Below are 21070 nucleotides of genomic sequence, written 5' to 3'. Positions count from 1 at the left end.
TCAGAAAGAGAGTGTGTTTAAAAGAATTATCCTCTGTGAATAACATTTCTTCAAATTCAGTGCTGTTATGTGTAGGCAGACTGTCCATTTTCTTCTAATACTAAAATTCTATGACTTCAGTTACTTAGTAGGACATGGTTCAACATATTACAGTGCTTTATTATAAGTAAAAATCTTGCAGATATAAAATTTCAAGCTTCAAGCATATAATAGACATGTTGCATGCTTGTTTTCCTAGCATGTTCTATTCTTTCCACTACCATCAGGAAGTAATAATTCAATAAAGCTCCAGTTATCTCTTGCTTTTTCACCAATGGAATGATGATAAGCCAGGGAGGCTTCAGACACAGAGCAAAAATGATGGATAAAGTTCACTTGTTCAGAGAACAATTTTCAGTCACATGTAGAATCAGAGGTATTATGACATTTCAGTTCATTAAATCCTTATTTTGCATAGCTAGTGAGTAAATCAAGGTATTTTTCCACATGATTTCTTCATTGTTTCAGCATCCTGGGAATGCCCCTGTAACTAGTAGTTTCTGGATTATCTGGCCTGTGTTTCTATCACAAATGGATAACTCTCTGCTAGGAGGATGACTGATTCTGCTTCCTATTTGGCTCATTTTTAACTTCCTGTCACACTATCATTCAGTGCAAAGACCTGATGCTGAACAGAGTTGCTAGCAAGGTGAATACTTGAATCAGTCTTCACTGTGTTGGCTGAGATACTAAAATGCAATCATGTATTTGCACCAGCATGTAAGGAAAATCAAAACTGTTCCAGAATGGAATATGTCAATAACAAAATGGGTTTACCCCTGTTCCACTATGGGCAGGCAGTATCCAATTCACTGGGCAGAAACCTTTTAAGTTTCAGAACAAAGGCTGCAACATTCAGCTGTAGGAAATTAGTCTCTTCTTCCCATAATCTTCAACAAGAAAGTAAAGAGTACATCAGAAGATGTGTTTCTACCCACACATGTCATGAGGGTTGAAGGGGGAAAGCAGAAGCATAGTATAGTGCCCTGAGGCATTCTCTCTTATTGATAATCTTTATCAGAGTTCATCACATGTTCATGGATGCCTTTGTCTCTTGGCTCTGCTTATTAATAGTTGGAGCAGAGCAGGTTATGGGGAGTTGATTAGGAAAAATATTATATAGGGCAAAATATTCAGATAAACACAGAATTATAATTCAAACTGGGATTACAGGAAGCAAAAGAAAATTTCATTCAGGAATGAGTTTGATGAGCTTCAGAAAGAAAATGTAAGCTGCAGAGGAGCATATTGATGGTGTCATACTTGCCTCTTTTAAGGGGATGTGCTGTCTTTAAGTGCAGGGAATTGGGCAGGAAATTGATGTAATCAAGATTTAGAATGACAGAGAACTGAGACCTTGTTTCCATTATGAATTGTTTAGAAATATGAAGGTTACCTCTGTTAGCCTGAATTTTCGTGGGTCGGATTTGTCATGCATCGTATTGGTCAGTTTCATCCAAAAGGACCATAGTGCTAGAAAAGAGTATCTGCTTAGTTAAGTTCAAAGTTAATTCATTTTACTCAATATCAAATTCCTCTGAACAAGTTCTTTCCTTGTGTTAAGGACTCTGTTCATTGCAACTATGGCAGGAGGGGGAGTGTGTGTGTGGGAATATTACTCTGATTAAAGGAGAGCCCATTGTGTCTAAGAAATAATTCAGAATTACTGATAGTATAAAATTACCAACGTATTTAATCTGAGATTAGTGTCCTTCTGAGTAACTTGCTATTTGCATAGCAGTTCTGCAGGTTAGACCTGCTCAGACAGCAGCATGTTTTGTGTGCTTTACATTACTGAAACACTTTCTAAGTTTTACAGTCATGAGTCAGCGCTCATGTACTCACTTTACCTTTTTGCTCATCCCTGACCTGTTTCAAGTTTGTATATGCTTTTGCTTGGCTCACAACAGGTGAAGAGGCATACAATTTCAAACTGCACACAATTGCTGATGGAGAACACGTGTAGCAGTCTACATACATTTTTAGGACTGGAGTGCAGCCCCTTATATGATATTTGAATCAGTTAAACAGTATTGTTATTACTTAATTTGTATGCATTTAATACTTGTGAAAACAGTCGTTATTAAGGACATAATTTCTTCTGTCACCTTTGGGTATCTTAAGTCCAAACAAAGGCTGAAAGATCAGTCTTTAATTGGCATTTTCTTGCTGAGTGTATCACCAAGAGCTGAAGCTTTTCAAGGACTTGTTTTTAGCGGCAGACATGAACATATGTGCATAGAACATTTGGTGTGGCACATGTAGCTTAAACCTGTAAAGTATTTCCAAGCTGTGTGAAAATAAGGCCAGCAGATTTTCCTGGTAAGATTTGTCTTAATTGAAAAGACTTAAAATAAATGATCATACGATTTTAAAAAGCAAGGATTGCCTGCTATTAGTTGTAACCCCTATTTCTGTAATTGCCCTGTAGCCAGAGAAGCAGCTGTTCATCGCTGACATTCTCCCTGCCAGGCATTCCAACTCCGTGAGGTAATGGGCTACAAGCATACGGGCCTTCGCTTTAATTCTTTCAGCGTATCCTTCCGCATGGGTAGAGCGAGGGGAACGCCTCCAGGAAAAGAAATTAAATGAACACAGACAGAGGCAGAGAGAGACGGGCGATTTGAAAATATTCCCGAGAACGCAGTTTGTGCTCATGCAGCACAGCGTCACAGCGAAGAGGCTGCCTGAAGAGCTGGCTGGCACAGGTTTATTTTGTTAGAATATTTTCTTCCACCCCCAGCTCTTTACCCAGTGGAATGATATCCAGAGCAAGTTTTTTGAGACAGGAAGTGAGGAATGTTTTCACTATGAGTGATCTGAGAAGAAGGTGGGTTAGCAGAGATAGCAGCTGTTTCAGACAAGAGGAACACAGTAAGCAGTTCCCGAGGAATACGGATGAGATGGCTCCGGGAGAAAAAGTCTTGGAGTGCTCCAGGGGTTTTTTTGTTACACGTATTTGAAAGGAGACTCGGTGTCTTTGGATCGCCACACAAGGTAAGAGAAAACAGCAGATAGTTTAACAAATAGCGGGTGCTCATCCCCGCTGAGTACCGTACGTGTGAAGAGTTTCAAGCGTTTGCTTTTTGAAAAACAAAGGCTGTAGAACTCTGTTTCTGGAGGCAGGGGAGGTTTGAGATGTGCGCTTAACTGCTGCTTTTTCAGTCCAAGAGTCATGTCAAAGATTAACTGGTAAAACAAGGGGAGGGGAGGGTAATGATTATTTTGGCTCCACAGGTATTTCTCACATACATGTACTGTAGACATTTGAAATAATAGGAACCCGTTCTCATCGTCGTATATAGCAGTTTTATCTCACATGCTGTCATTCATGCAGGCTGTTTTAAAAGTCTTTTGAAAGCAAAATGGTAATCAGTGAGGGAGAATGGGAGGTGTACGTAAAGGGGAAAGTTACTACAGTGCTCAGTAATCATGTGTCAGCAAAGGCCATGCTGCTGTAATTCTAACAATTTTGAAACTATGTGTTTGTGTTAAAATATAAATAGACAAAGTTTGGCCACTCACTGGTTTTAGTTTTTATGTGAAGGTTCCAGGCTAGCTAAATAAAGGCGTGTTATTGTAGAGGTAAGTTCTGGCATTATGTAGTTCATTTTTGCTGAAGTAACTCTGTAACAATGCAGATGTATCCAGTTTAAAGTAATGCAGGCGGCAAATATGAGAGAACTTAGCACTGCAGAATGCTCAGCTGCTGAACAAAACCAGTACAGCTGTGTTAGCTAGAAGTACACATGGCTAACAGTAGAGGTTACTGAATGATACTTTAGTGTTACTCATCAAATAGCATTATTCTAACATATTTATTATGTCAGGAATATTTTTTTTTTTTCAGTTGGATTTTGGTAACATGAACTGGAAGTTTGTTACTTAAGTTTTCTTTCATATAAATGGGTTCCAGAAGTCATGAATTATGTCAGATGTACTGAGTTAAAGTGAAGTAATTCAGGATAAACGCTCAGTAGCACAATCAGTGCAAACTGTACTGTTGCTCCCTGTGTTACATACTGAAGTATCTGAAAGTCTGAGATTTCCAAATCATCAACGCTGACATGATGCAACTGGTTGTGGCTTTGAAAAAGACCAGTAAGTAGGTTTCTGTCAGTGCTCTAGCACCAAAGAAAGTGTGAAACTGTGCACAGAATGTGTTGGAAAATGGGCCCTGGGGATGTGAGCTGAGGTCAATCAGCCAGAAGTTACTCTGCTAGGAGTAAACCCAGCGAGGGATTCTGCTTGCAATGGGCAGAAAACAAAAAGCTCCTATCTGTACAGGATTCCCTGCGTGCTGCTCCCAGGGGGGCAGGATTTGGAGGATCAAAGTGCAGAGTGAGTAATAAAGTGAGAAGTCCCTGTGTATCCCTAAAGTTTTCAGAGAAACCTGTTGCTATCAGTTGTTACTCTGAGGCTGCACCCAAAATTAAATTGAATTACACTTAAAATCTATTTTTTTTCTGTTGAGGGTGGGGGTTGTGTATGATGGTATAACTTCTTCCAGAGTATTAGAAACCTGGTCATGAAAGGCATTTATGCTCATTCTTCAGAGCACAGTTGCAAAGATGTCACTGGGGAAAAATGCTGTGCTGCCTCCTCTTCCTCCCCATTTTTGGACTTAAGCATCTTTTGCCTCCTTTGCCATGCTGCTGCTTAAAAGGGAGTAGGAAGCCATGGAGGTTTTCACCCTAAAATCTGTGGTTGTGTTGAATCATAGAATTGCAGGGCTAGAAGGGACTTCAAGGATCATCTAGCTTCAACCCCCTACATCAGGTTGCTCACACTACATCAGGTTGCACAGAGCCCCATCCAGCCTGACCTTAAAAACTTTCAGGGATGGGGCTTCTGCCACTTCCTTGGACAACCTACTCCAGTGTCTCACCACCCTCATGGTGAAGAACTTCTTCCTTACATGCAGTCTGAATCTGCCCACTTCCAGTTAACATTGAATTTCTGGGTATGTGTGACGGTCTGGGAGTTAGCTGCCCCTCCTACCCCCCTTACGAAAATCACCCAGACTAGACTCAGCTGGCTGGAAGTTAAAGAATTCAGCGCTCATGTGATAAATCTGGACATCTGAGGTGAGACTTCAAAAAAGACGACAAGGAGGTTAGAGGAAAAAAATGTACAGGTTTGTTTATAGCTACACCTCTGAGTTTAAAACCAGGTGTGCTAGGAAGACTACTTCTTCTGGTTCCCCCACCTCAAATAAATGGCTATCCGATGTTATTCCTGCCTGATAGTTCTAAGAGTCTTCAGAAACCAAGCGACACTTTCTATAAGGTGCTACTAATACATATTAGCCTGGGGGGGGGGGGGGGGGGGGGGGAAATGCAGATGTGGTGGTTTCTTTTCAGGCGGTGCGGCGCTGCCACTAGAGGTCCTCGGGCAGAGGTCCCCACGCCAAGCACGGCTAACAATGACAGGAAGAAGCTCAGCTCTTGCCGGGGAGGCCCGGCCCGCCCGCAGGCTATGCCCTGAGGCGCAGCGCGGGCAGTGCAAGCCAGGGCGCGGCCGCTGGCTCGGCGCGGAGCGGGCAGCGCTGCCACGCGCACGGCGCTTGCTCCTAGCGCGGGGAGGCCTTGCCCAGCTCCGCCCTGCGCCGGGCGAGCTGCGCTGCGGGCGGGCCCGTGCCAGGAGCGCTTAGGCGGGGCTGGGGGCGCGGGAAGCGGTACGAGTCCCGGAGGGGCCGCGCTTTCGTTTCGTTTGACAGCACGGTAGCGACTTCGCTCGCAACACGCGTCCTAATGCCGAAAAAAAGCGCTGTGCTTGCCAAATGCTTTCATTTCGCGTGTCCCGAAAACGAGCGCCAGTGAGAGTGACAGGTTTTTTAGGCTAGGGTGCATTCAGTAAGCAGATGGCTTGATGGGAGAGAAGCGCGAAGCTTGTACTGTGCGGAGTTGACAGGAGAGGAGGCGCGAAGGTGTTTGTAAAAGGTGGGGATACGTATGTTTTCCATGGGAAAAAAAACCATAAATGTAATTCGCCTGCTCTTTTGGGGAGGCAAAACATGACACTGGAATGGGCTGCCCGGGGAGGTGGTGGAGTTGCCGTCCCTGGAGCTGTTCAAGGCAAGGTTGGATGTGGCACTTGGTGCCATGGTCTAGCCTTGAGCTCTGTGGTAAAGGGTTGGACTTGATGATCTGTGAGGTCTCTTCCAACCTCGATGATACTGTGATACTGTGACCTGAAACGTCATAGAGCAGTCGAGCTGCACGGTACAGTTTGCTGCAGCCCAGGGAAGATTGGAGGAACTAGGTTTTAATTGATAGGAAACGGCTAACGTGTGAGCTTCAGTGACACTCTTCCTGCCTTTATGTTTTTTCCATAATGAATTGCTCTTAAACCAGTGGGTCTGTTCAGTCATTAGTAACTTGGGCAGCTCAGATTTTGTGGGTGTTTTTTATTTAAATCCTGATTCAATGTAGAAATATTTTAAGGTGTTGCAGCCACACTCGATTAAGAATCGGTATTTGCTTGTGAGAGGTTTGGTTTTGCCGAAGACGGGTAGTGTCTGTTGAAAAACCAGAAACTCTGGTGCTAATTTCGTTATTTGAATATATAACAGCTCTGCATTTTGGAAAAGTAGACTGATTATTCTGATTATTTAGATTTAGAAAAAAATATACATGCTATTTTCCCATGTTGCCATTCCCCTTTCAGTCAGATTCCTTCTGATTGTTGTATTTATTCTCTCTTTCTTTTGACTCTGTACTAGGATTCCAGTGGATGCCCCTTCTGATAGTCTCTTGGTGGGAAGCTTGCTTGTCTTTAATGGATACTGCTGCTGCTGCTGGTTGATCTCTGGAGACTTTACAGCTCCTTACGTTTTGAAAGGAGATAGCTACCTGTCTCCTCTCAAGGTCCTGTTGGTAGTAGCTTTTTAACAGTAACCATCTGTGAGCAAAAAAGAAAATGCCTCTACCTTTTGGGTTAAAATTGAAAAGAACTCGACGTTACACAGTATCCAGCAAGAGCTGCTTGGTGGCTCGTATCCAGCTTCTCAACAACGAATTTGTGGAGTTCACGCTGTCGGTGGAAAGCACGGGCCAAGAAAGTCTGGAAGCTGTGGCTCAGAGGCTTGAATTGCGTGAGGTAAGCAAACCGTCGACTTTGGGTTTTTTACCGTGTCTTGGAAGGCCTGACCTACCAGGTCAATCCATACCATCTGGAGAAATCAGTTTATCTACTGGAACGGCTTTTGTGTGTTCCCATTGTTTTTTCACCTTTGCGACCTGATGGGGACTTGTTTTTCTCTGGAAGAGTTGCACAATTTACAAAGCTAGAGAATGCCCATGGGGAGATTATGTGAGAGGTAGCAGTGAATGGAAGCTTAGAGCAATAAAGAAACCACTGTTTTTAAAACCTGACACTGTTGATATTTCTGTTTAAAAAAAAAACCCCAAAGCGAGCACAAAAATTTCTACCTAACCAGTGTGTTTAAGAATGACTGCAAGACTTGAGACAACTTTTACCTAACAGTTTGAAAGAGAGTGCTAGTTGGGTGCGTGTTTTTTTTTAGTGATGTATTTGTGCTGGTATTAGTGCTGTGGAAAGAACTTAAAGCACAAAATGTGATAAGTGTACCAGTGACCGACTGTTTGTATTGCTTGTTCAAATACCACAGACGTATTTGCAGACAGTGTCTTAGAGTGAGCATGTAGTCGTTTAATTCAGGTGCTGGCCTCATGAGGAGACATGGTCTGTGCTAGTTGACTGTGTACGTATATGTGTAACCTATCGCTTTTGCCCTGGATTTCTTCCTTTGCTGGAGCGTTTATTTTGATGTTTTGAAGGATCCATTTGGAACTGAAATTCACTCTTCTCCCATGCATTTAGCGATTATTGATACATCTCCTGTATTAAGTTAATTACTTATGAAATGCTGAGCTGTAGAATGTTCTTTATAGAAATTAACATGGCTTACCAACAGATGAACCAAAGTCATGTTTGATAACTTCGTTGAATGCATATGGATATGATTGCAATTGTTAAATGTTCTTGGTCCTGTCTGAAGTGACATTTTCCACTAGGGTCTCAAAGGCTTTGTTCGTTTTGTGGCCATTAAATAGTGATAGCACATACACTTTTGGGGGCAGGAGAGAAAACAATCTTGTAATAAAAGTTTAGTCTTGCTAACATTCTTCTGAGACTGATGCTTTTGCTTTCATATATGGTCTGTCATATAACAGCATTTTGAATTTGGGATTCAAATATAGGTTTGAAAACCCTGCACTTAGATAACCGAACTAAGACTAATCACAAAAATAACTCTAATAACTTTTAAAATGCATTTTCCTTATTAAGCAATGGAAACTGCTTGGTCAAAAATTTGAGGAAATACATTTAGGACTCAATCTTGTAAACATTTGTTACCGTATGCAGCATTTATTACTGTATGGTTTCTCAGTAGGAAATACTTTATACGTAGTTGCTTTGAGATTTTTTTTTTTTCTCTTTGGAGAGTAATTAATGAATTAAATGGACATGAATTCATTTATTTCTAAGTATTTGCTTACTATGGTTGGTTTCAATCCCAATCTGTATTCCTATAGATTCTCCAAATACTGTTTTTAGTGTACAGTTATTTGGGGGAAAATGCAATTCTGTGCAACAGTATGACTTTTTTTATATATACTGGTCCTTCTAGCAAAGGGAGACTCTAACTACTCTTGCAGCTTTGGTGTTTACTCATAGCACATCAGATATCATATATTTAGAATTCAGTCATTGTTATGTGACTGGAGTTTGTCAGTTTTATCTATCCACTTTCAGATGTCTCTGCTAAGTCAACAGAAGGTAAAGAATTTTAACTATATTTGGGTTGCAAACCACAAAGACTTTGTCTTTCTGAATGATGACTGCTAGCTTTTATTGAACTAGTCACAAAGTGTTGGAGGTGCAGGTTTTTTCCAGCAGTTCTTGATTATCTCTTTCTTTGGAGCTATTCCTAAAAATCGGCTAGAAAAAAAAAAAAAGGAAAAAAAAAAAGATGGCAGTTCCCTCAATTAAGAGTCATATATCAGGCTAAGGGAGTTGACAGAACTCTGAACAGATTCCTTCAGTCATGCATTCTTGCATAGATTATTTTGGCAGAAAAATGTGTTCCAATAAAAGGGAATGGAAAATAGGGATATAAATTACTTTCCAGAGTTTGCATTCAAAAAATGTTGGTCTGCCTTTAAATAGTCAGATTTGTCAAGCAGATACTGGATCATTCCTGACTGCTTGCTTAGTAGAAAGTTTTAAGACAGAAAACTTTGCTCAGCACTTTGCTTAAATATGCAAAACCAGTATTAGTCCTTGATAATGTAAACTGCTAACTGCTTTCTGTAAGACATTGTGTATTGTTAATATGCTAAACACTCTTAAAGCACGAGTGCGAATTCAAAATGTTGAAGTAGGAGTGTTTGTTTAATACTGAGGTTTAATGTGGTTACAAAAGCCACGGCATCAATTTTGGATTTCTGTGTATGGGCCATGCAGTTATGGCAAGTGGTTCCCATGCACCTACAAAACAGGCTTTTGCAGGAGGTGTGAGGAGAATCTTGACTGTTTTTACACACTGAATGGCAAATCTTGCAAATTTTACCCCCTGTTGTAGTTTACAACTACTAAATTTGGACAGTGAACTTAAAGCTAATTTTTAATGCCGTGCCATCTTTTAAGATGTTTAACAGATCTTTATGTAAATTCAAATTACACTCTGTATGGCAAAACATCCATTTTCTTGCAATTTTTTACCGGAGTGCTTTCAGTTTACAAACAGCATACTTGTATGGATACATAATTCCAGTTTAGGAAGTGTTAAATATGTTGACGATTTTACTTTTTTTACTGAATGGTAGACTTTACAGAAATGTGAAATGAATGCTCTAAACTAAGAACATCATCTAGTATTCCCAGAATGTGACTCATCAGCAGTGGGTACGTAATCGTAATCCAGCTCTGCTGATCTGAGGAACTGGGGAAAGACACCAAAGGGAACAGGGAACATAAGTTACTTACCCTTTGTAGCACAGCCTGTCTTTTATCATGTGAGAGAACTATAACCAAACTTGATCTATGCAAAAAAGCTGGTGTGGAAAACCATTCTGGAATTACAAGTTCTGAAAAACTGCTGAGAGCTGGGATTGTTGACTGCCTTAGAAAGCATGTGCAGCACTGTTCATCTTGCATCTAGGACAAGAAAACACAAAAAAATATAGAAACACTAGATTTTTTTTTTCTTAATCTTAGTATGACTAGATACCTATACAAAATTTAGCAGGAAAGAGCACAACTGATGTACTTTCTCTTTCTGGGTCTTCTTTCAGTTCTGTTTTCTAATAACACTTCTAAAACAGAGTGAAGGGGCAAGTTGAGCTACTGTGTACAAGTAGAGTCTGACTCAACTGTACGTTCATGGTAGAGAGTTGCACCTAGGTACAAGAACTAATAGTAAGGAACTTCTCTGGAGAGTGTGTTGTGCATATGCAAGTTCCTGTGTTTGTTTTGGACATGAGTAGAAAAGAAGGAATCAAGGTTGTCCAGAATAACTTCGAAGTTCAGAAACACTTAAAAACTTTGCTCTGAATTTTAAAATGCCGGATTTTGTTTGGTGAAAACACAAATAACACACACACACACACACACACACACCCCTTTTTAATTCAGTATGGTGGTTTCTTAAATGTGTGTTTTGCATACTTAATGCTTTTAAAGTAAGACCAAGTGCAAACATAAAAATTCTTACATGTGTGTGTTAGTAAATATATTAGCTGGCAAATGAAAGTCGAGCTGAATCATGACAAGAGGGGTCATCAACATTACTATGTTTACGCCTTGTATCAGAGTTAGCCAAAATTTTAGCTAATGCTTGAAGAAGTAAGAGGGGAAGCAGTGCTTGTAGTTGAACTTCCATGGTTGCCTGTCTGAACCAAATCTTTAAAATCAGAAAAGGAGAAATTGTCATGGGAGAATGTTTATTGAAAAACTAACTTGACTCCATCATATTAAGTGTAACTGTAATTCAGGATCCGAGATAAATGGAAGGCAGAGCAGCCAGCCAAGAATCAGTTAACAGCCTCATTGTGTTTATTGTAGTTCTTCCTTTTTATGAAGGGAAGTGTAGGATTTGCATTCAGTGTTGTTACACTGAGCAGTAGTGGCAATTAGGAAACCTTGGCCTTGATTTCTTTAGCCTTTTTACAAAGTGAGGTCAGAATTTGCATGTACCACTTAATTGTCATTTTTTCACTGTCACAGAAGGTATTTTCTTTACTTCAGTAGGAAAGATACTAATTTATTTATCATTATTATACTAGTTTGAAATTTTGCTTTTTCCTGTTGTAAAGCAAGCAGAATAAGCCTCTGGTGAATGGGAACACAATGTGTTTAATGTCAGTGCTATGTAAGATGTAAGTTAAAAGCGCCTATATGAGTACATCTTCCTCGGAGCCTTGGAGTGTGTACAAAAAAGTAACATGATTAAGAAAAAAAAAGTATGTTTCTACATTTTGTAGTCATCTTCCTAAGTGGCCTGTTTCTGCAAGACATTAAAATATGGCTTGGATATAATGTCTTCTTCTACACACTATGAAAGTATTGCTTGTAAATTAGCCAGTTTAATTTTGTTGAATGTACTGATGAGTATAATCTGCTTTCTTGTAAGAAAACCATTTTTTCAAGATATTTCAAGTGTATAAAACTGTGTATTATAATTTGGGTCATACTGCAATTTGAGTAAATTAGAATTTCAATTTACCTTGCCAAGTGTTGATTTAATTTCTTTCTTATCCCTGTTGTCGTGTTTTAAACTGTAGTCAGCATTTTTGTAATTTAAATAGCATTTGTGAAACCCATATTGGAGTAGTTAGGAGAAAATAGTTGTGTAGGTGTGGGGAAAAAAGTTTTCTATGATGGAAAAACTTAGACTTAAGACTTCTCCCTATATTTGTATAGCTATCCTCCTAAATACTCCCTCCTGCAGCTGAAGATCTTGTCAGTAGAACAACCACAACAACAAAAAAAAGTAAAGCAAAACTATCCTAAAGCAAGTAGCTTCAAGATGGAGAAAATAGAAGGATTTTTATGAGGCTACCCAGTTGTCTTTTTTCCTGGAAGAAGAATTGATTGTGGTACTATGTAGAGTTCTGCAACATTCCACTCCGTGGCTGGTACCTGGCAAGACTCAGGGTTTTTTTTCTTCCCAGACTGCTTGGAAGTGGTGATCTTACACACTAGTCAGTCCAAGCTGCTCCAAATCCTTTCTCTCCTAGAAATTGAGAAGATTTGTGGAGGAGGTTGTCTGCTGTGATAAGAGTGGAGTTTCTGGAGAATTTTCAGGGCATCTTGTCTCTTTCCATAGCTCTTAACATCAGGCATCCGGTAAAGCTCTCTCTTGCTACCTGTCAGTCATGCACAGTACCAGATTATTGACTCAGTTCTTCTGCATGCAATTGATTTAAACCGAACAGTTCCCTGAATGCAGGAGCTGTTTAGTATCCAAGCATATAATAAAGCTAGACACAATGGAGCCCATGGACTAACTGGGTTTTTATAACTTCAGACACAGTGCTTATCCTTCAATAACAAGGTGGTGTTTTCAACACTGTATTCAGGCAAGTCTGATAGCTTGTTTTATTTGTTTGTACCAGTGTAAAAGAGGAAAAGCTGAAAACAAGTTTTATTTGCATTCTTCTCTAAATGCCAGTACTGTTTCCTTTCTAAAAATTTCTTGCCTCACCTTAGGATGGGTAATTCCTCAGGTCACTGTACCCTTGAGACAGGTAGCAGCTGGCATTAATTAGAAGGCACTGCATTAACAATTAAAAAAGCAATTCTCCTTTCAATTCTATTTGTTACTGGTAAGATTTATAATACAGGATATGGACATTAGCTGGGAAATAGGTAATTAAATACATAAACTCTGAATACTGCTGTGCTGCAGAGAAATGTGTGGCAAAGTCTATTTGTCCTCCCTGCTTTGTTCCACAGAAAGTGGTTGGGCTTTTTTTCCTTAGTCCAAGCTTTTATAGAAAATGTCCTTCCTCCCTTCCTCCCTTCCTCCCTTCCTCCCTTCCTCCCTTCCTCCCTTCCTCCCTTCCTCCCTTCCTCCCTTCCTCCCTTCCTCCCTTCCTCCCTTCCTCCCTTCCTCCCTTCCTCCCTTCCTCCCTTCCTCCCTTCCTCCCTTCCTCCCTTCCTCCCTTCCTCCCTTCCTCCCTTCCTCCCTTCCTCCCTTCCTCCCTTCCTCCCTTCCTCCCTTCCTCCCTTCCTCCCTTCCTCCCTTCCTCCCTTCCTCCCTTCCTCCCTTCCTCCCTTCCTCCCTTCCTCCCTTCCTCCCTTCCTCCCTTCCTCCCTTCCTCCCTTCCTCCCTTCCTCCCTTCCTCCCTTCCTCCCTTCCTCCCTTCCTCCCTTCCTCCCTTCCTCCCTTCCTCCCTTCCTCCCTTCCTCCCTTCCTCCCTTCCTCCCTTCCTCCCTTCCTCCCTTCCTCCCTTCCTCCCTTCCTCCCTTCCTCCCTTCCTCCCTTCCTCCCTTCCTCCCTTCCTCCCTTCCTCCCTTCCTCCCTTCCTCCCTTCCTCCCTTCCTCCCTTCCTCCCTTCCTCCCTTCCTCCCTTCCTCCCTTCCTCCCTTCCTCCCTTCCTCCCTTCCTCCCTTCCTCCCTTCCTCCCTTCCTCCCTTCCTCCCTTCCTCCCTTCCTCCCTTCCTCCCTTCCTCCCTTCCTCCCTTCCTCCCTTCCTCCCTTCCTCCCTTCCTCCCTTCCTCCCTTCCTCCCTTCCTCCCTTCCTCCCTTCCTCCCTTCCTCCCTTCCTCCCTTCCTCCCTTCCTCCCTTCCTCCCTTCCTCCCTTCCTCCCTTCCTCCCTTCCTCCCTTCCTCCCTTCCTCCCTTCCTCCCTTCCTCCCTTCCTCCCTTCCTCCCTTCCTCCCTTCCTCCCTTCCTCCCTTCCTCCCTTCCTCCCTTCCTCCCTTCCTCCCTTCCTCCCTTCCTCCCTTCCTCCCTTCCTCCCTTCCTCCCTTCCTCCCTTCCTCCCTTCCTCCCTTCCTCCCTTCCTCCCTTCCTCCCTTCCTCCCTTCCTCCCTTCCTCCCTTCCTCCCTTCCTCCCTTCCTCCCTTCCTCCCTTCCTCCCTTCCTCCCTTCCTCCCTTCCTCCCTTCCTCCCTTCCTCCCTTCCTCCCTTCCTCCCTTCCTCCCTTCCTCCCTTCCTCCCTTCCTCCCTTCCTCCCTTCCTCCCTTCCTCCCTTCCTCCCTTCCTCCCTTCCTCCCTTCCTCCCTTCCTCCCTTCCTCCCTTCCTCCCTTCCTCCCTTCCTCCCTTCCTCCCTTCCTCCCTTCCTCCCTTCCTCCCTTCCTCCCTTCCTCCCTTCCTCCCTTCCTCCCTTCCTCCCTTCCTCCCTTCCTCCCTTCCTCCCTTCCTCCCTTCCTCCCTTCCTCCCTTCCTCCCTTCCTCCCTTCCTCCCTTCCTCCCTTCCTCCCTTCCTCCCTTCCTCCCTTCCTCCCTTCCTCCCTTCCTCCCTTCCTCCCTTCCTCCCTTCCTCCCTTCCTCCCTTCCTCCCTTCCTCCCTTCCTCCCTTCCTCCCTTCCTCCCTTCCTCCCTTCCTCCCTTCCTCCCTTCCTCCCTTCCTCCCTTCCTCCCTTCCTCCCTTCCTCCCTTCCTCCCTTCCTCCCTTCCTCCCTTCCTCCCTTCCTCCCTTCCTCCCTTCCTCCCTTCCTCCCTTCCTCCCTTCCTCCCTTCCTCCCTTCCTCCCTTCCTCCCTTCCTCCCTTCCTCCCTTCCTCCCTTCCTCCCTTCCTCCCTTCCTCCCTTCCTCCCTTCCTCCCTTCCTCCCTTCCTCCCTTCCTCCCTTCCTCCCTTCCTCCCTTCCTCCCTTCCTCCCTTCCTCCCTTCCTCCCTTCCTCCCTTCCTCCCTTCCTCCCTTCCTCCCTTCCTCCCTTCCTCCCTTCCTCCCTTCCTCCCTTCCTCCCTTCCTCCCTTCCTCCCTTCCTCCCTTCCTCCCTTCCTCCCTTCCTCCCTTCCTCCCTTCCTCCCTTCCTCCCTTCCTCCCTTCCTCCCTTCCTCCCTTCCTCCCTCCCTCCCTCCCTCCCTCCCTCCCTCCCTCCCTCCCTTCCTCCCTCCCTCCCTTCCTCCCTCCCTCCCTCCCTCCCTCCCTCCCTTCCTCCCTCCCTCCCTTTTTTTGTGTTGGTTGGTTTTGCCTTGTTTTTTGTGGTTTCTTGGTTGGTTGTTTGATTTTTAAAGGTGACAGTAACAGTAGTGTTGTCCCAAGATCCTGGGGAATATAGTTTTCTGTTCATATTAGTGAAAAATGAAAGGCCCAGTCCATTGTGGGGGATCATAACAGGTACTGTTAAGCTCAAGTGAAATGGTTACATCTATTTGACATCTGTCATATGCAATTGTAGTGTTTATTTTTTTTTCAGGCAGTGTAAACTGTGACCAAAATAGACCCCTCTGTGATTCTATATAAAAACGTATTTCTTATACTGCTTATTAGAATAACTGAGATAGACAAATGACATTAAGATTAGAGCCAGAGTGGAATTGTGTTAGGGATGAGGCTGTTTCATATTAAGGAAAATAAAATGAAATGCAGCAGTTAGTTGCAGCTAACTAATATCAGGTGGTTGGTATACAGAAGAATGACTCTCACTGATGCCATTTCAAACTATAAAACAGGTGAGGAGTGGCAAAGGATGTTTAGTAGATATGGAAATTGCTGAGAATTTTCAGATGTAGAGGTCAGGTATTAGTACACTTTAAAAATTATTTATTTAAAAAGAGATGTTATTTGTATACAATAATTTTTCAGTAAGCTGTTTCACTTCATAGTTCCAATTCTATAAGGATACTGAATTCCATAATATTTTTGAGTTGGAAGTGACCTCTGAGGGATGCATGATCCCACCACCCTCAACTCAGGAAGCCAGCCTAGATCAGGTGGCTGACAGATTGATTGCCTTTGTGAGTTTGAATGCTTCCAAGGGTAAGGATTTGGCAACTTTTTGGGTTCCCTGTTCAAAGTTTGGCTAGTCTTGTGAAATTTTGTCCTGATTTGATTGGAATTTCCCATGTTGCAGTGCTTCTTCCGAGATGCAGTCTGTCTTTGCTGTAGCCCACTCTTAGGCAATTGCAGTCCACGAGATTTTACATTACTTTCTTCTTAAAACTGATCAGCTCCACTTCTCTCACATCATACTTCTTGCCAAGAGGTATAATATAGTCACGGCATGGTAGATCTGTGGCAGTCACACCCAATGAAACTCTTCTGCTTAGCTTAGAAAGTCTGGTTGACTTCATAACTCAAGTCACTCCGTTTTTGACCAATTTGTGAGCTCTAATACTGTGTTGAGCCTTTGATACTTTTGTGTTCTTGATACCTCTTGAAATTTTGTGCAGAAATGCTTACTATTCCTGTCTGTAATGGCAGAAAGCAGCTAGATAGAGAGTGACTGTGTTGAAATGACATGTTGTTTTTATTTCTATTGTCTTTTTTCTTTAAAGGGTCCAGGTCACAAATAATTCACTACAGTGTACCCCGAAGTAGTATTAATCTTAACAGCTTAACAAATGTTGAGAATTCTGTCATGGTGTTTTTTTTAGCATCGGATGTTGTCCTGAACTGCTAATAATAAAATGTTTTAGCGATGAATAAAAATGGATTCTATTTTAATCCCTGCAAATATTCTAGGGTGCATAAGCTCCTCCAAAAACTCACAGGATCAAATTCTGTCCTTGAAGTTAAGTGAAAGGTTTGCATGCAAGTCAGAAGACAGGCTTTGGTACATCGCATTTTGTTTGGGTTTAATTTTATTCTTGGTAGCCCAAATTGCCAAAGTTTGCAAAGGAAAATATACTTGGAGGGTTACCCAGAACCCTGTAAGTATACACTCTTCATCTTGTTCAGGCTATAAACTAAGATGTCTGTATGTGGATTTTCAGATGTCAATATAAACAAGTTTTCACTGAGAAGCACTAAAGTGACCTTTGTCTACTACCAGCTGTCACCCACCTGGTGAATTTCAGATCTGTGCTCCAAGACTTTGAAAAGTTAGAGCTTCAGAGAAAACTCCGGTACAAACTGTTTCCTAGATAGACAGTTTTCCCATGTCTAGTTCACAGAAATTGTTAATGTAGAAAAATCATTGTAATCAATGGTCTTTTGTTTTGTAACACTTCATCCTTATCAGCTTTATTTTGTCTAAGTTAAAAACAAGCGCTGGATTAAAGACGTTGGTATTTCTGCCATTCCTATCTATAGTAACTGTTTGTGTAGCAAGGACTTGGAGAATTTCCATGCAAATACCTACAGAATTAATTGATGATTTGTAGCATTCCCTTGTCCCTCTCCCTCGATTTAAAAACTTGAAATTATCCTAGTTTTGCTATGATGATAATATGAGTATTTTCCTGTCTGTGTCTGGTGATCCAGAACTGAACGATGTAGCTGCTGCAGGAGACAGTATTTTAATAATTTTGAACATACTGGAGAAATTGATATTTGAATGAGTGCTCTACCATTTGGATTTAGGGCTGGACTGTGGAGAGATAGAAAAATATTCTGGTCCAAACTCCTTCTCAGAGGAAATTTAATCAAAGTTAGATTGCACGTTGTCCAGTACGCGTTGACATTCCAGAGGTAGACATCACTCAGACTCTCAGGGCAATCTGTTCCAATGTATACTGCATTTTGTGTTTTGTATTGATCAAGTTTCCTGCCCATGCAAGGTAGCTTGCTGCTGTATCTGGTAATTTTCTTGCTCATTGGATAAGCCACACATGTACTGTAATGAGCTCGTCTTTGACCAGCTGTCCTGTGCTCTTTTGTCCTTCAGCATCCTCCACGTGAGCCTGCCTGCCAGTTCCCCAGAGAAACCATATTTTTTCTCTCTTGTTGTCCAGTGTCTTTTGTGTTTGTCCTCCTCACTTCCATTATTTTTCCTGTCACATGTAAACACTTACTGTTGTGAGGGTCAGGGGCTGTTAATAAATAAAGAATAGTTTTAATAATGTTTGAAGTTGGGGAGGGGGGTCTTGTATACATGGATCACTTATGTGAAAATAATTTCTGGTTTTGATAATAAATGTCTCTCCAGTTCCCTAGGTTTTCAATAAACCCACAGCTGTAGTCAGTATTTAAAAACCTTTATTTCTAAGTATCAAGATTTTAATGAAATACATTTTATCTAATATCAGAATATTAATATTTTTCATCATTGAAATGCCTGTTTTGCAGATTACTTATTTCAGTCTGTGGTATTATAATAAGCAGAATCAGCGCAGATGGGTAGATTTGGACAAGCCTTTGAAAAAACAGCTGGACAAATATGCCTTGGAGCCAACAGTGTATTTTGGAGTAGTGTTCTATGTGCCCACTGTTTCTCAGCTTCAGCAGGAGATTACCAGGTAGTATTCATACATATGTCAACAATTTTGCATTCAGCATTCTCAAATATATGATTTGTTTTAAAATTGTCTGCTTTCCCCTTCCCCACCCCTATAGAAATGAAAATGATTGCTTTAGGCATAATTTATGTTGAAACTGTGTATTTTTTTTCCTTTCAAATACTTAAAATATGCAGCAAAATCTATGCAAACTAACTTTTTGGCGATCTTAGGAATCTATTCAAAACTGTTTTCAGTAATAGGCACACTTGCATGATCAGACTTTTAATTGTTGTAGTCTCTTCATGTTGGTATCTTTTTTAAGCCACATGTTGCATCTGGGGATGTCCATCCTCAAAAAGCACATGCAAATTTTATTGAGCTGTGCTTTCTGTTATTTTGATTTCAGTACAATACATTGGCAAACTACAGTCTAATCTTCATCTCATTGTGTTTGTGCATCACTGGATAATGAAGAGGGATGTTAGCTTTGATATTGTATGTCCATTTCTACTATGAATCTGTGGAACATTACATAAGTGGTGATGAGCACAGGGAAAAAGTAAAGTTGAGCATATATACTGGCCAGTTATTCCCATGAGCTTGTACATTGGCTTCTAGTGTCTCAACGTGTGCAGTTGCTCTGATGTAACAGGGAAATTAGTACAAAACCAGTAAACGCATTAGAAACTTAGAACTGTTGTTTCAGAAATATGTACTTGCATTAATTAACCCATTTTCACTGGTTGCTTGAAGTTGGCCCTACTTTGAGTGGGAAATTAAACCACATGATCACCCAGAGGTCCTTTCCAGCTTAATTTATTATGTGGCTACGTGAAACTGCATCTGTATTGTCTGATGCTAAAATACTTTGCCAGAGTCCTTTCCTACTGATATGATGTGAAAGCTTTTCATGGAAATAAGCTGCTCCATACAGACACTGCTGGTGTGGTGTATTGTTCAATGCCTGGGATCTTTAGTTTTTGTTTTATGTGTAATTTCTGTAAGATTATTTCCTTTCTGACATAGTGTTGCATTGAATAAATACATTTCCTGAAAAACCTTGACTGTTGTTCTCTGGCATTTACTTAAAGAATATGATGCCTATGCTAGAACTTTGCAGTGTACTGCCGTACAGAAAGCAGGAATGTATGTGCCAACCTTATGCATCAAGATGATGGTCCTTTCTGTGATGTGTAACAGTGAGACTCTGAAATAGTTGTGAAACTATTCTGTGCATTTTTTTCATGCCTTTTCAATATATATGGTATTGAATGTGTTTAAGCAAATTATATGTTCAATTATGCCAGGAGGTAGAAACCTCATAGACAAAGGATATGGTATTTGTGCTGTCTTGAGGTAGAGTCAAGATTTTTTTGTTGTCTGTATATTTACTTTTGATAGCTGTTCTGTGGAATGAGCTTATGTTCTGCTGCTTGACTGGCAGAACTTATTTCACCAAATGCCTTGATATGGTATGGCTTTTTCCTGTCCTCTTTTTTAAGGCTTGGGTTTAGGATCAAATGTTCTTGTGTGTGCTGTATAAGGATGTTATATGGCATACTGTTTTTCCAGTAGGAGTGTTTGAAAAATACTTACAAAATATCACTGTATTTTAACAGATTGTGTTAAATAGTAAGGGAAGAGAATGATTTTTTACCCTCAGGAAAATTTCTCTGGAGTTTACCTGACCTTTTCAATCATTGAATGATTTGCAGCACACACTTCTGCGTTCTCAGGATTAAAGCCGTATTTCCAGAGATTTAGCATACAATATGAAGAAGTAAAGAAGGTTGTAAAACCAGGCTTGTAGAAGAAAGACACTCTTCTTGGCAAAGTCTGTGTAACTATAATGGCATTTTCGAGTTTTGAGGTGCTTTGGGCACTGGATAGAGTGTTCCGTGAATGGCTGAAAGGGCAGAAGTCAACTCAATAGTTGTTTTCTGTGGACAAACTGTACAGCCAGTAGTGGTTGCATGTACAAGAGATGGCCCAGGAAAATATTAAAGGCAAAGGGAAAACCAAAAATATTTGTTAGTGTTAGATAGAAATTGTAGAGATGCTTTATTTTAGGAGGTAGCAGTATTTGATTCTGCATTGACATGTGAAGGCTGAGGGAGGACTTGACAAAGGCTGTGAAATACTGGGTCTGAATGATGAGGAAGATTACCCTCCACACAAACTGGGAAGTGCAGAGAGGAATAGGAAATGAGGGAATAGGAAATGTAGATGTATTGATCTATAGTCTCTTCTAATTAAGAAGTCCACATTCTCTTTTTTTCTCACATAGGTATCAGTATTATTTGCAATTAAAGAAAGATGTTTTGGAGGGTAACATTCCTTGCACGCTGGAACAAGCAATACATCTGGCTGGTTTAGCTGTCCAGGGTAAGTAACGCAGTTTTTGTGAGTCTGCTAATGTAGCATCAGAAACTTTGATACACTTTCTAGTTCATATTTTCCATTTGTCACTCAAAGACACAATTCATTAAGTTATGAAAGGCTTACTCCTTCAAATGTTGTCATATCTGTAGTCCTGAACTTGCTGGTATTTCTGTGCAGGCCTCAAAAGTGTGCCTAACTATATAATGTGCTGGGTTTGAATTAGGCATCGTAGTTCCCTTTGGGGCAAAGGCTTTAGTCATCTGCTTAAGTCAACAGAACTTTCAT

At 41.5% G+C, this 21070-nt stretch overlaps 1 protein-coding gene across 1 annotated transcript in view; it reads left to right on the top strand.

Moving 5' to 3' along the window:
• The first annotated feature begins 2484 nt into the window (after positions 1-2484).
• The window catches only part of PTPN21 (protein tyrosine phosphatase non-receptor type 21), a 48238-nt gene continuing 29652 nt past the window's right edge, over positions 2485-21070 (top strand). Inside the window, exons 1-4 of the mRNA XM_064151332.1 lie at positions 2485-3036; positions 6764-7140; positions 18252-18421; positions 20691-20788. Coding sequence (XP_064007402.1) covers positions 6961-7140; positions 18252-18421; positions 20691-20788 — 448 coding nt within the window. The 5' untranslated portion in view covers positions 2485-3036; positions 6764-6960. The remainder of the gene's footprint in view (positions 3037-6763; positions 7141-18251; positions 18422-20690; positions 20789-21070) is intronic.

This window comes from Pogoniulus pusillus, chromosome 1, assembly GCF_015220805.1.
Source record: "Pogoniulus pusillus isolate bPogPus1 chromosome 1, bPogPus1.pri, whole genome shotgun sequence".
Lineage (NCBI taxonomy): Eukaryota > Metazoa > Chordata > Aves > Piciformes > Lybiidae > Pogoniulus > Pogoniulus pusillus.
The sequence above is the reverse complement of the archived record's forward strand: the minus strand, read 5'-3'. Positions and strand labels throughout refer to the sequence as shown.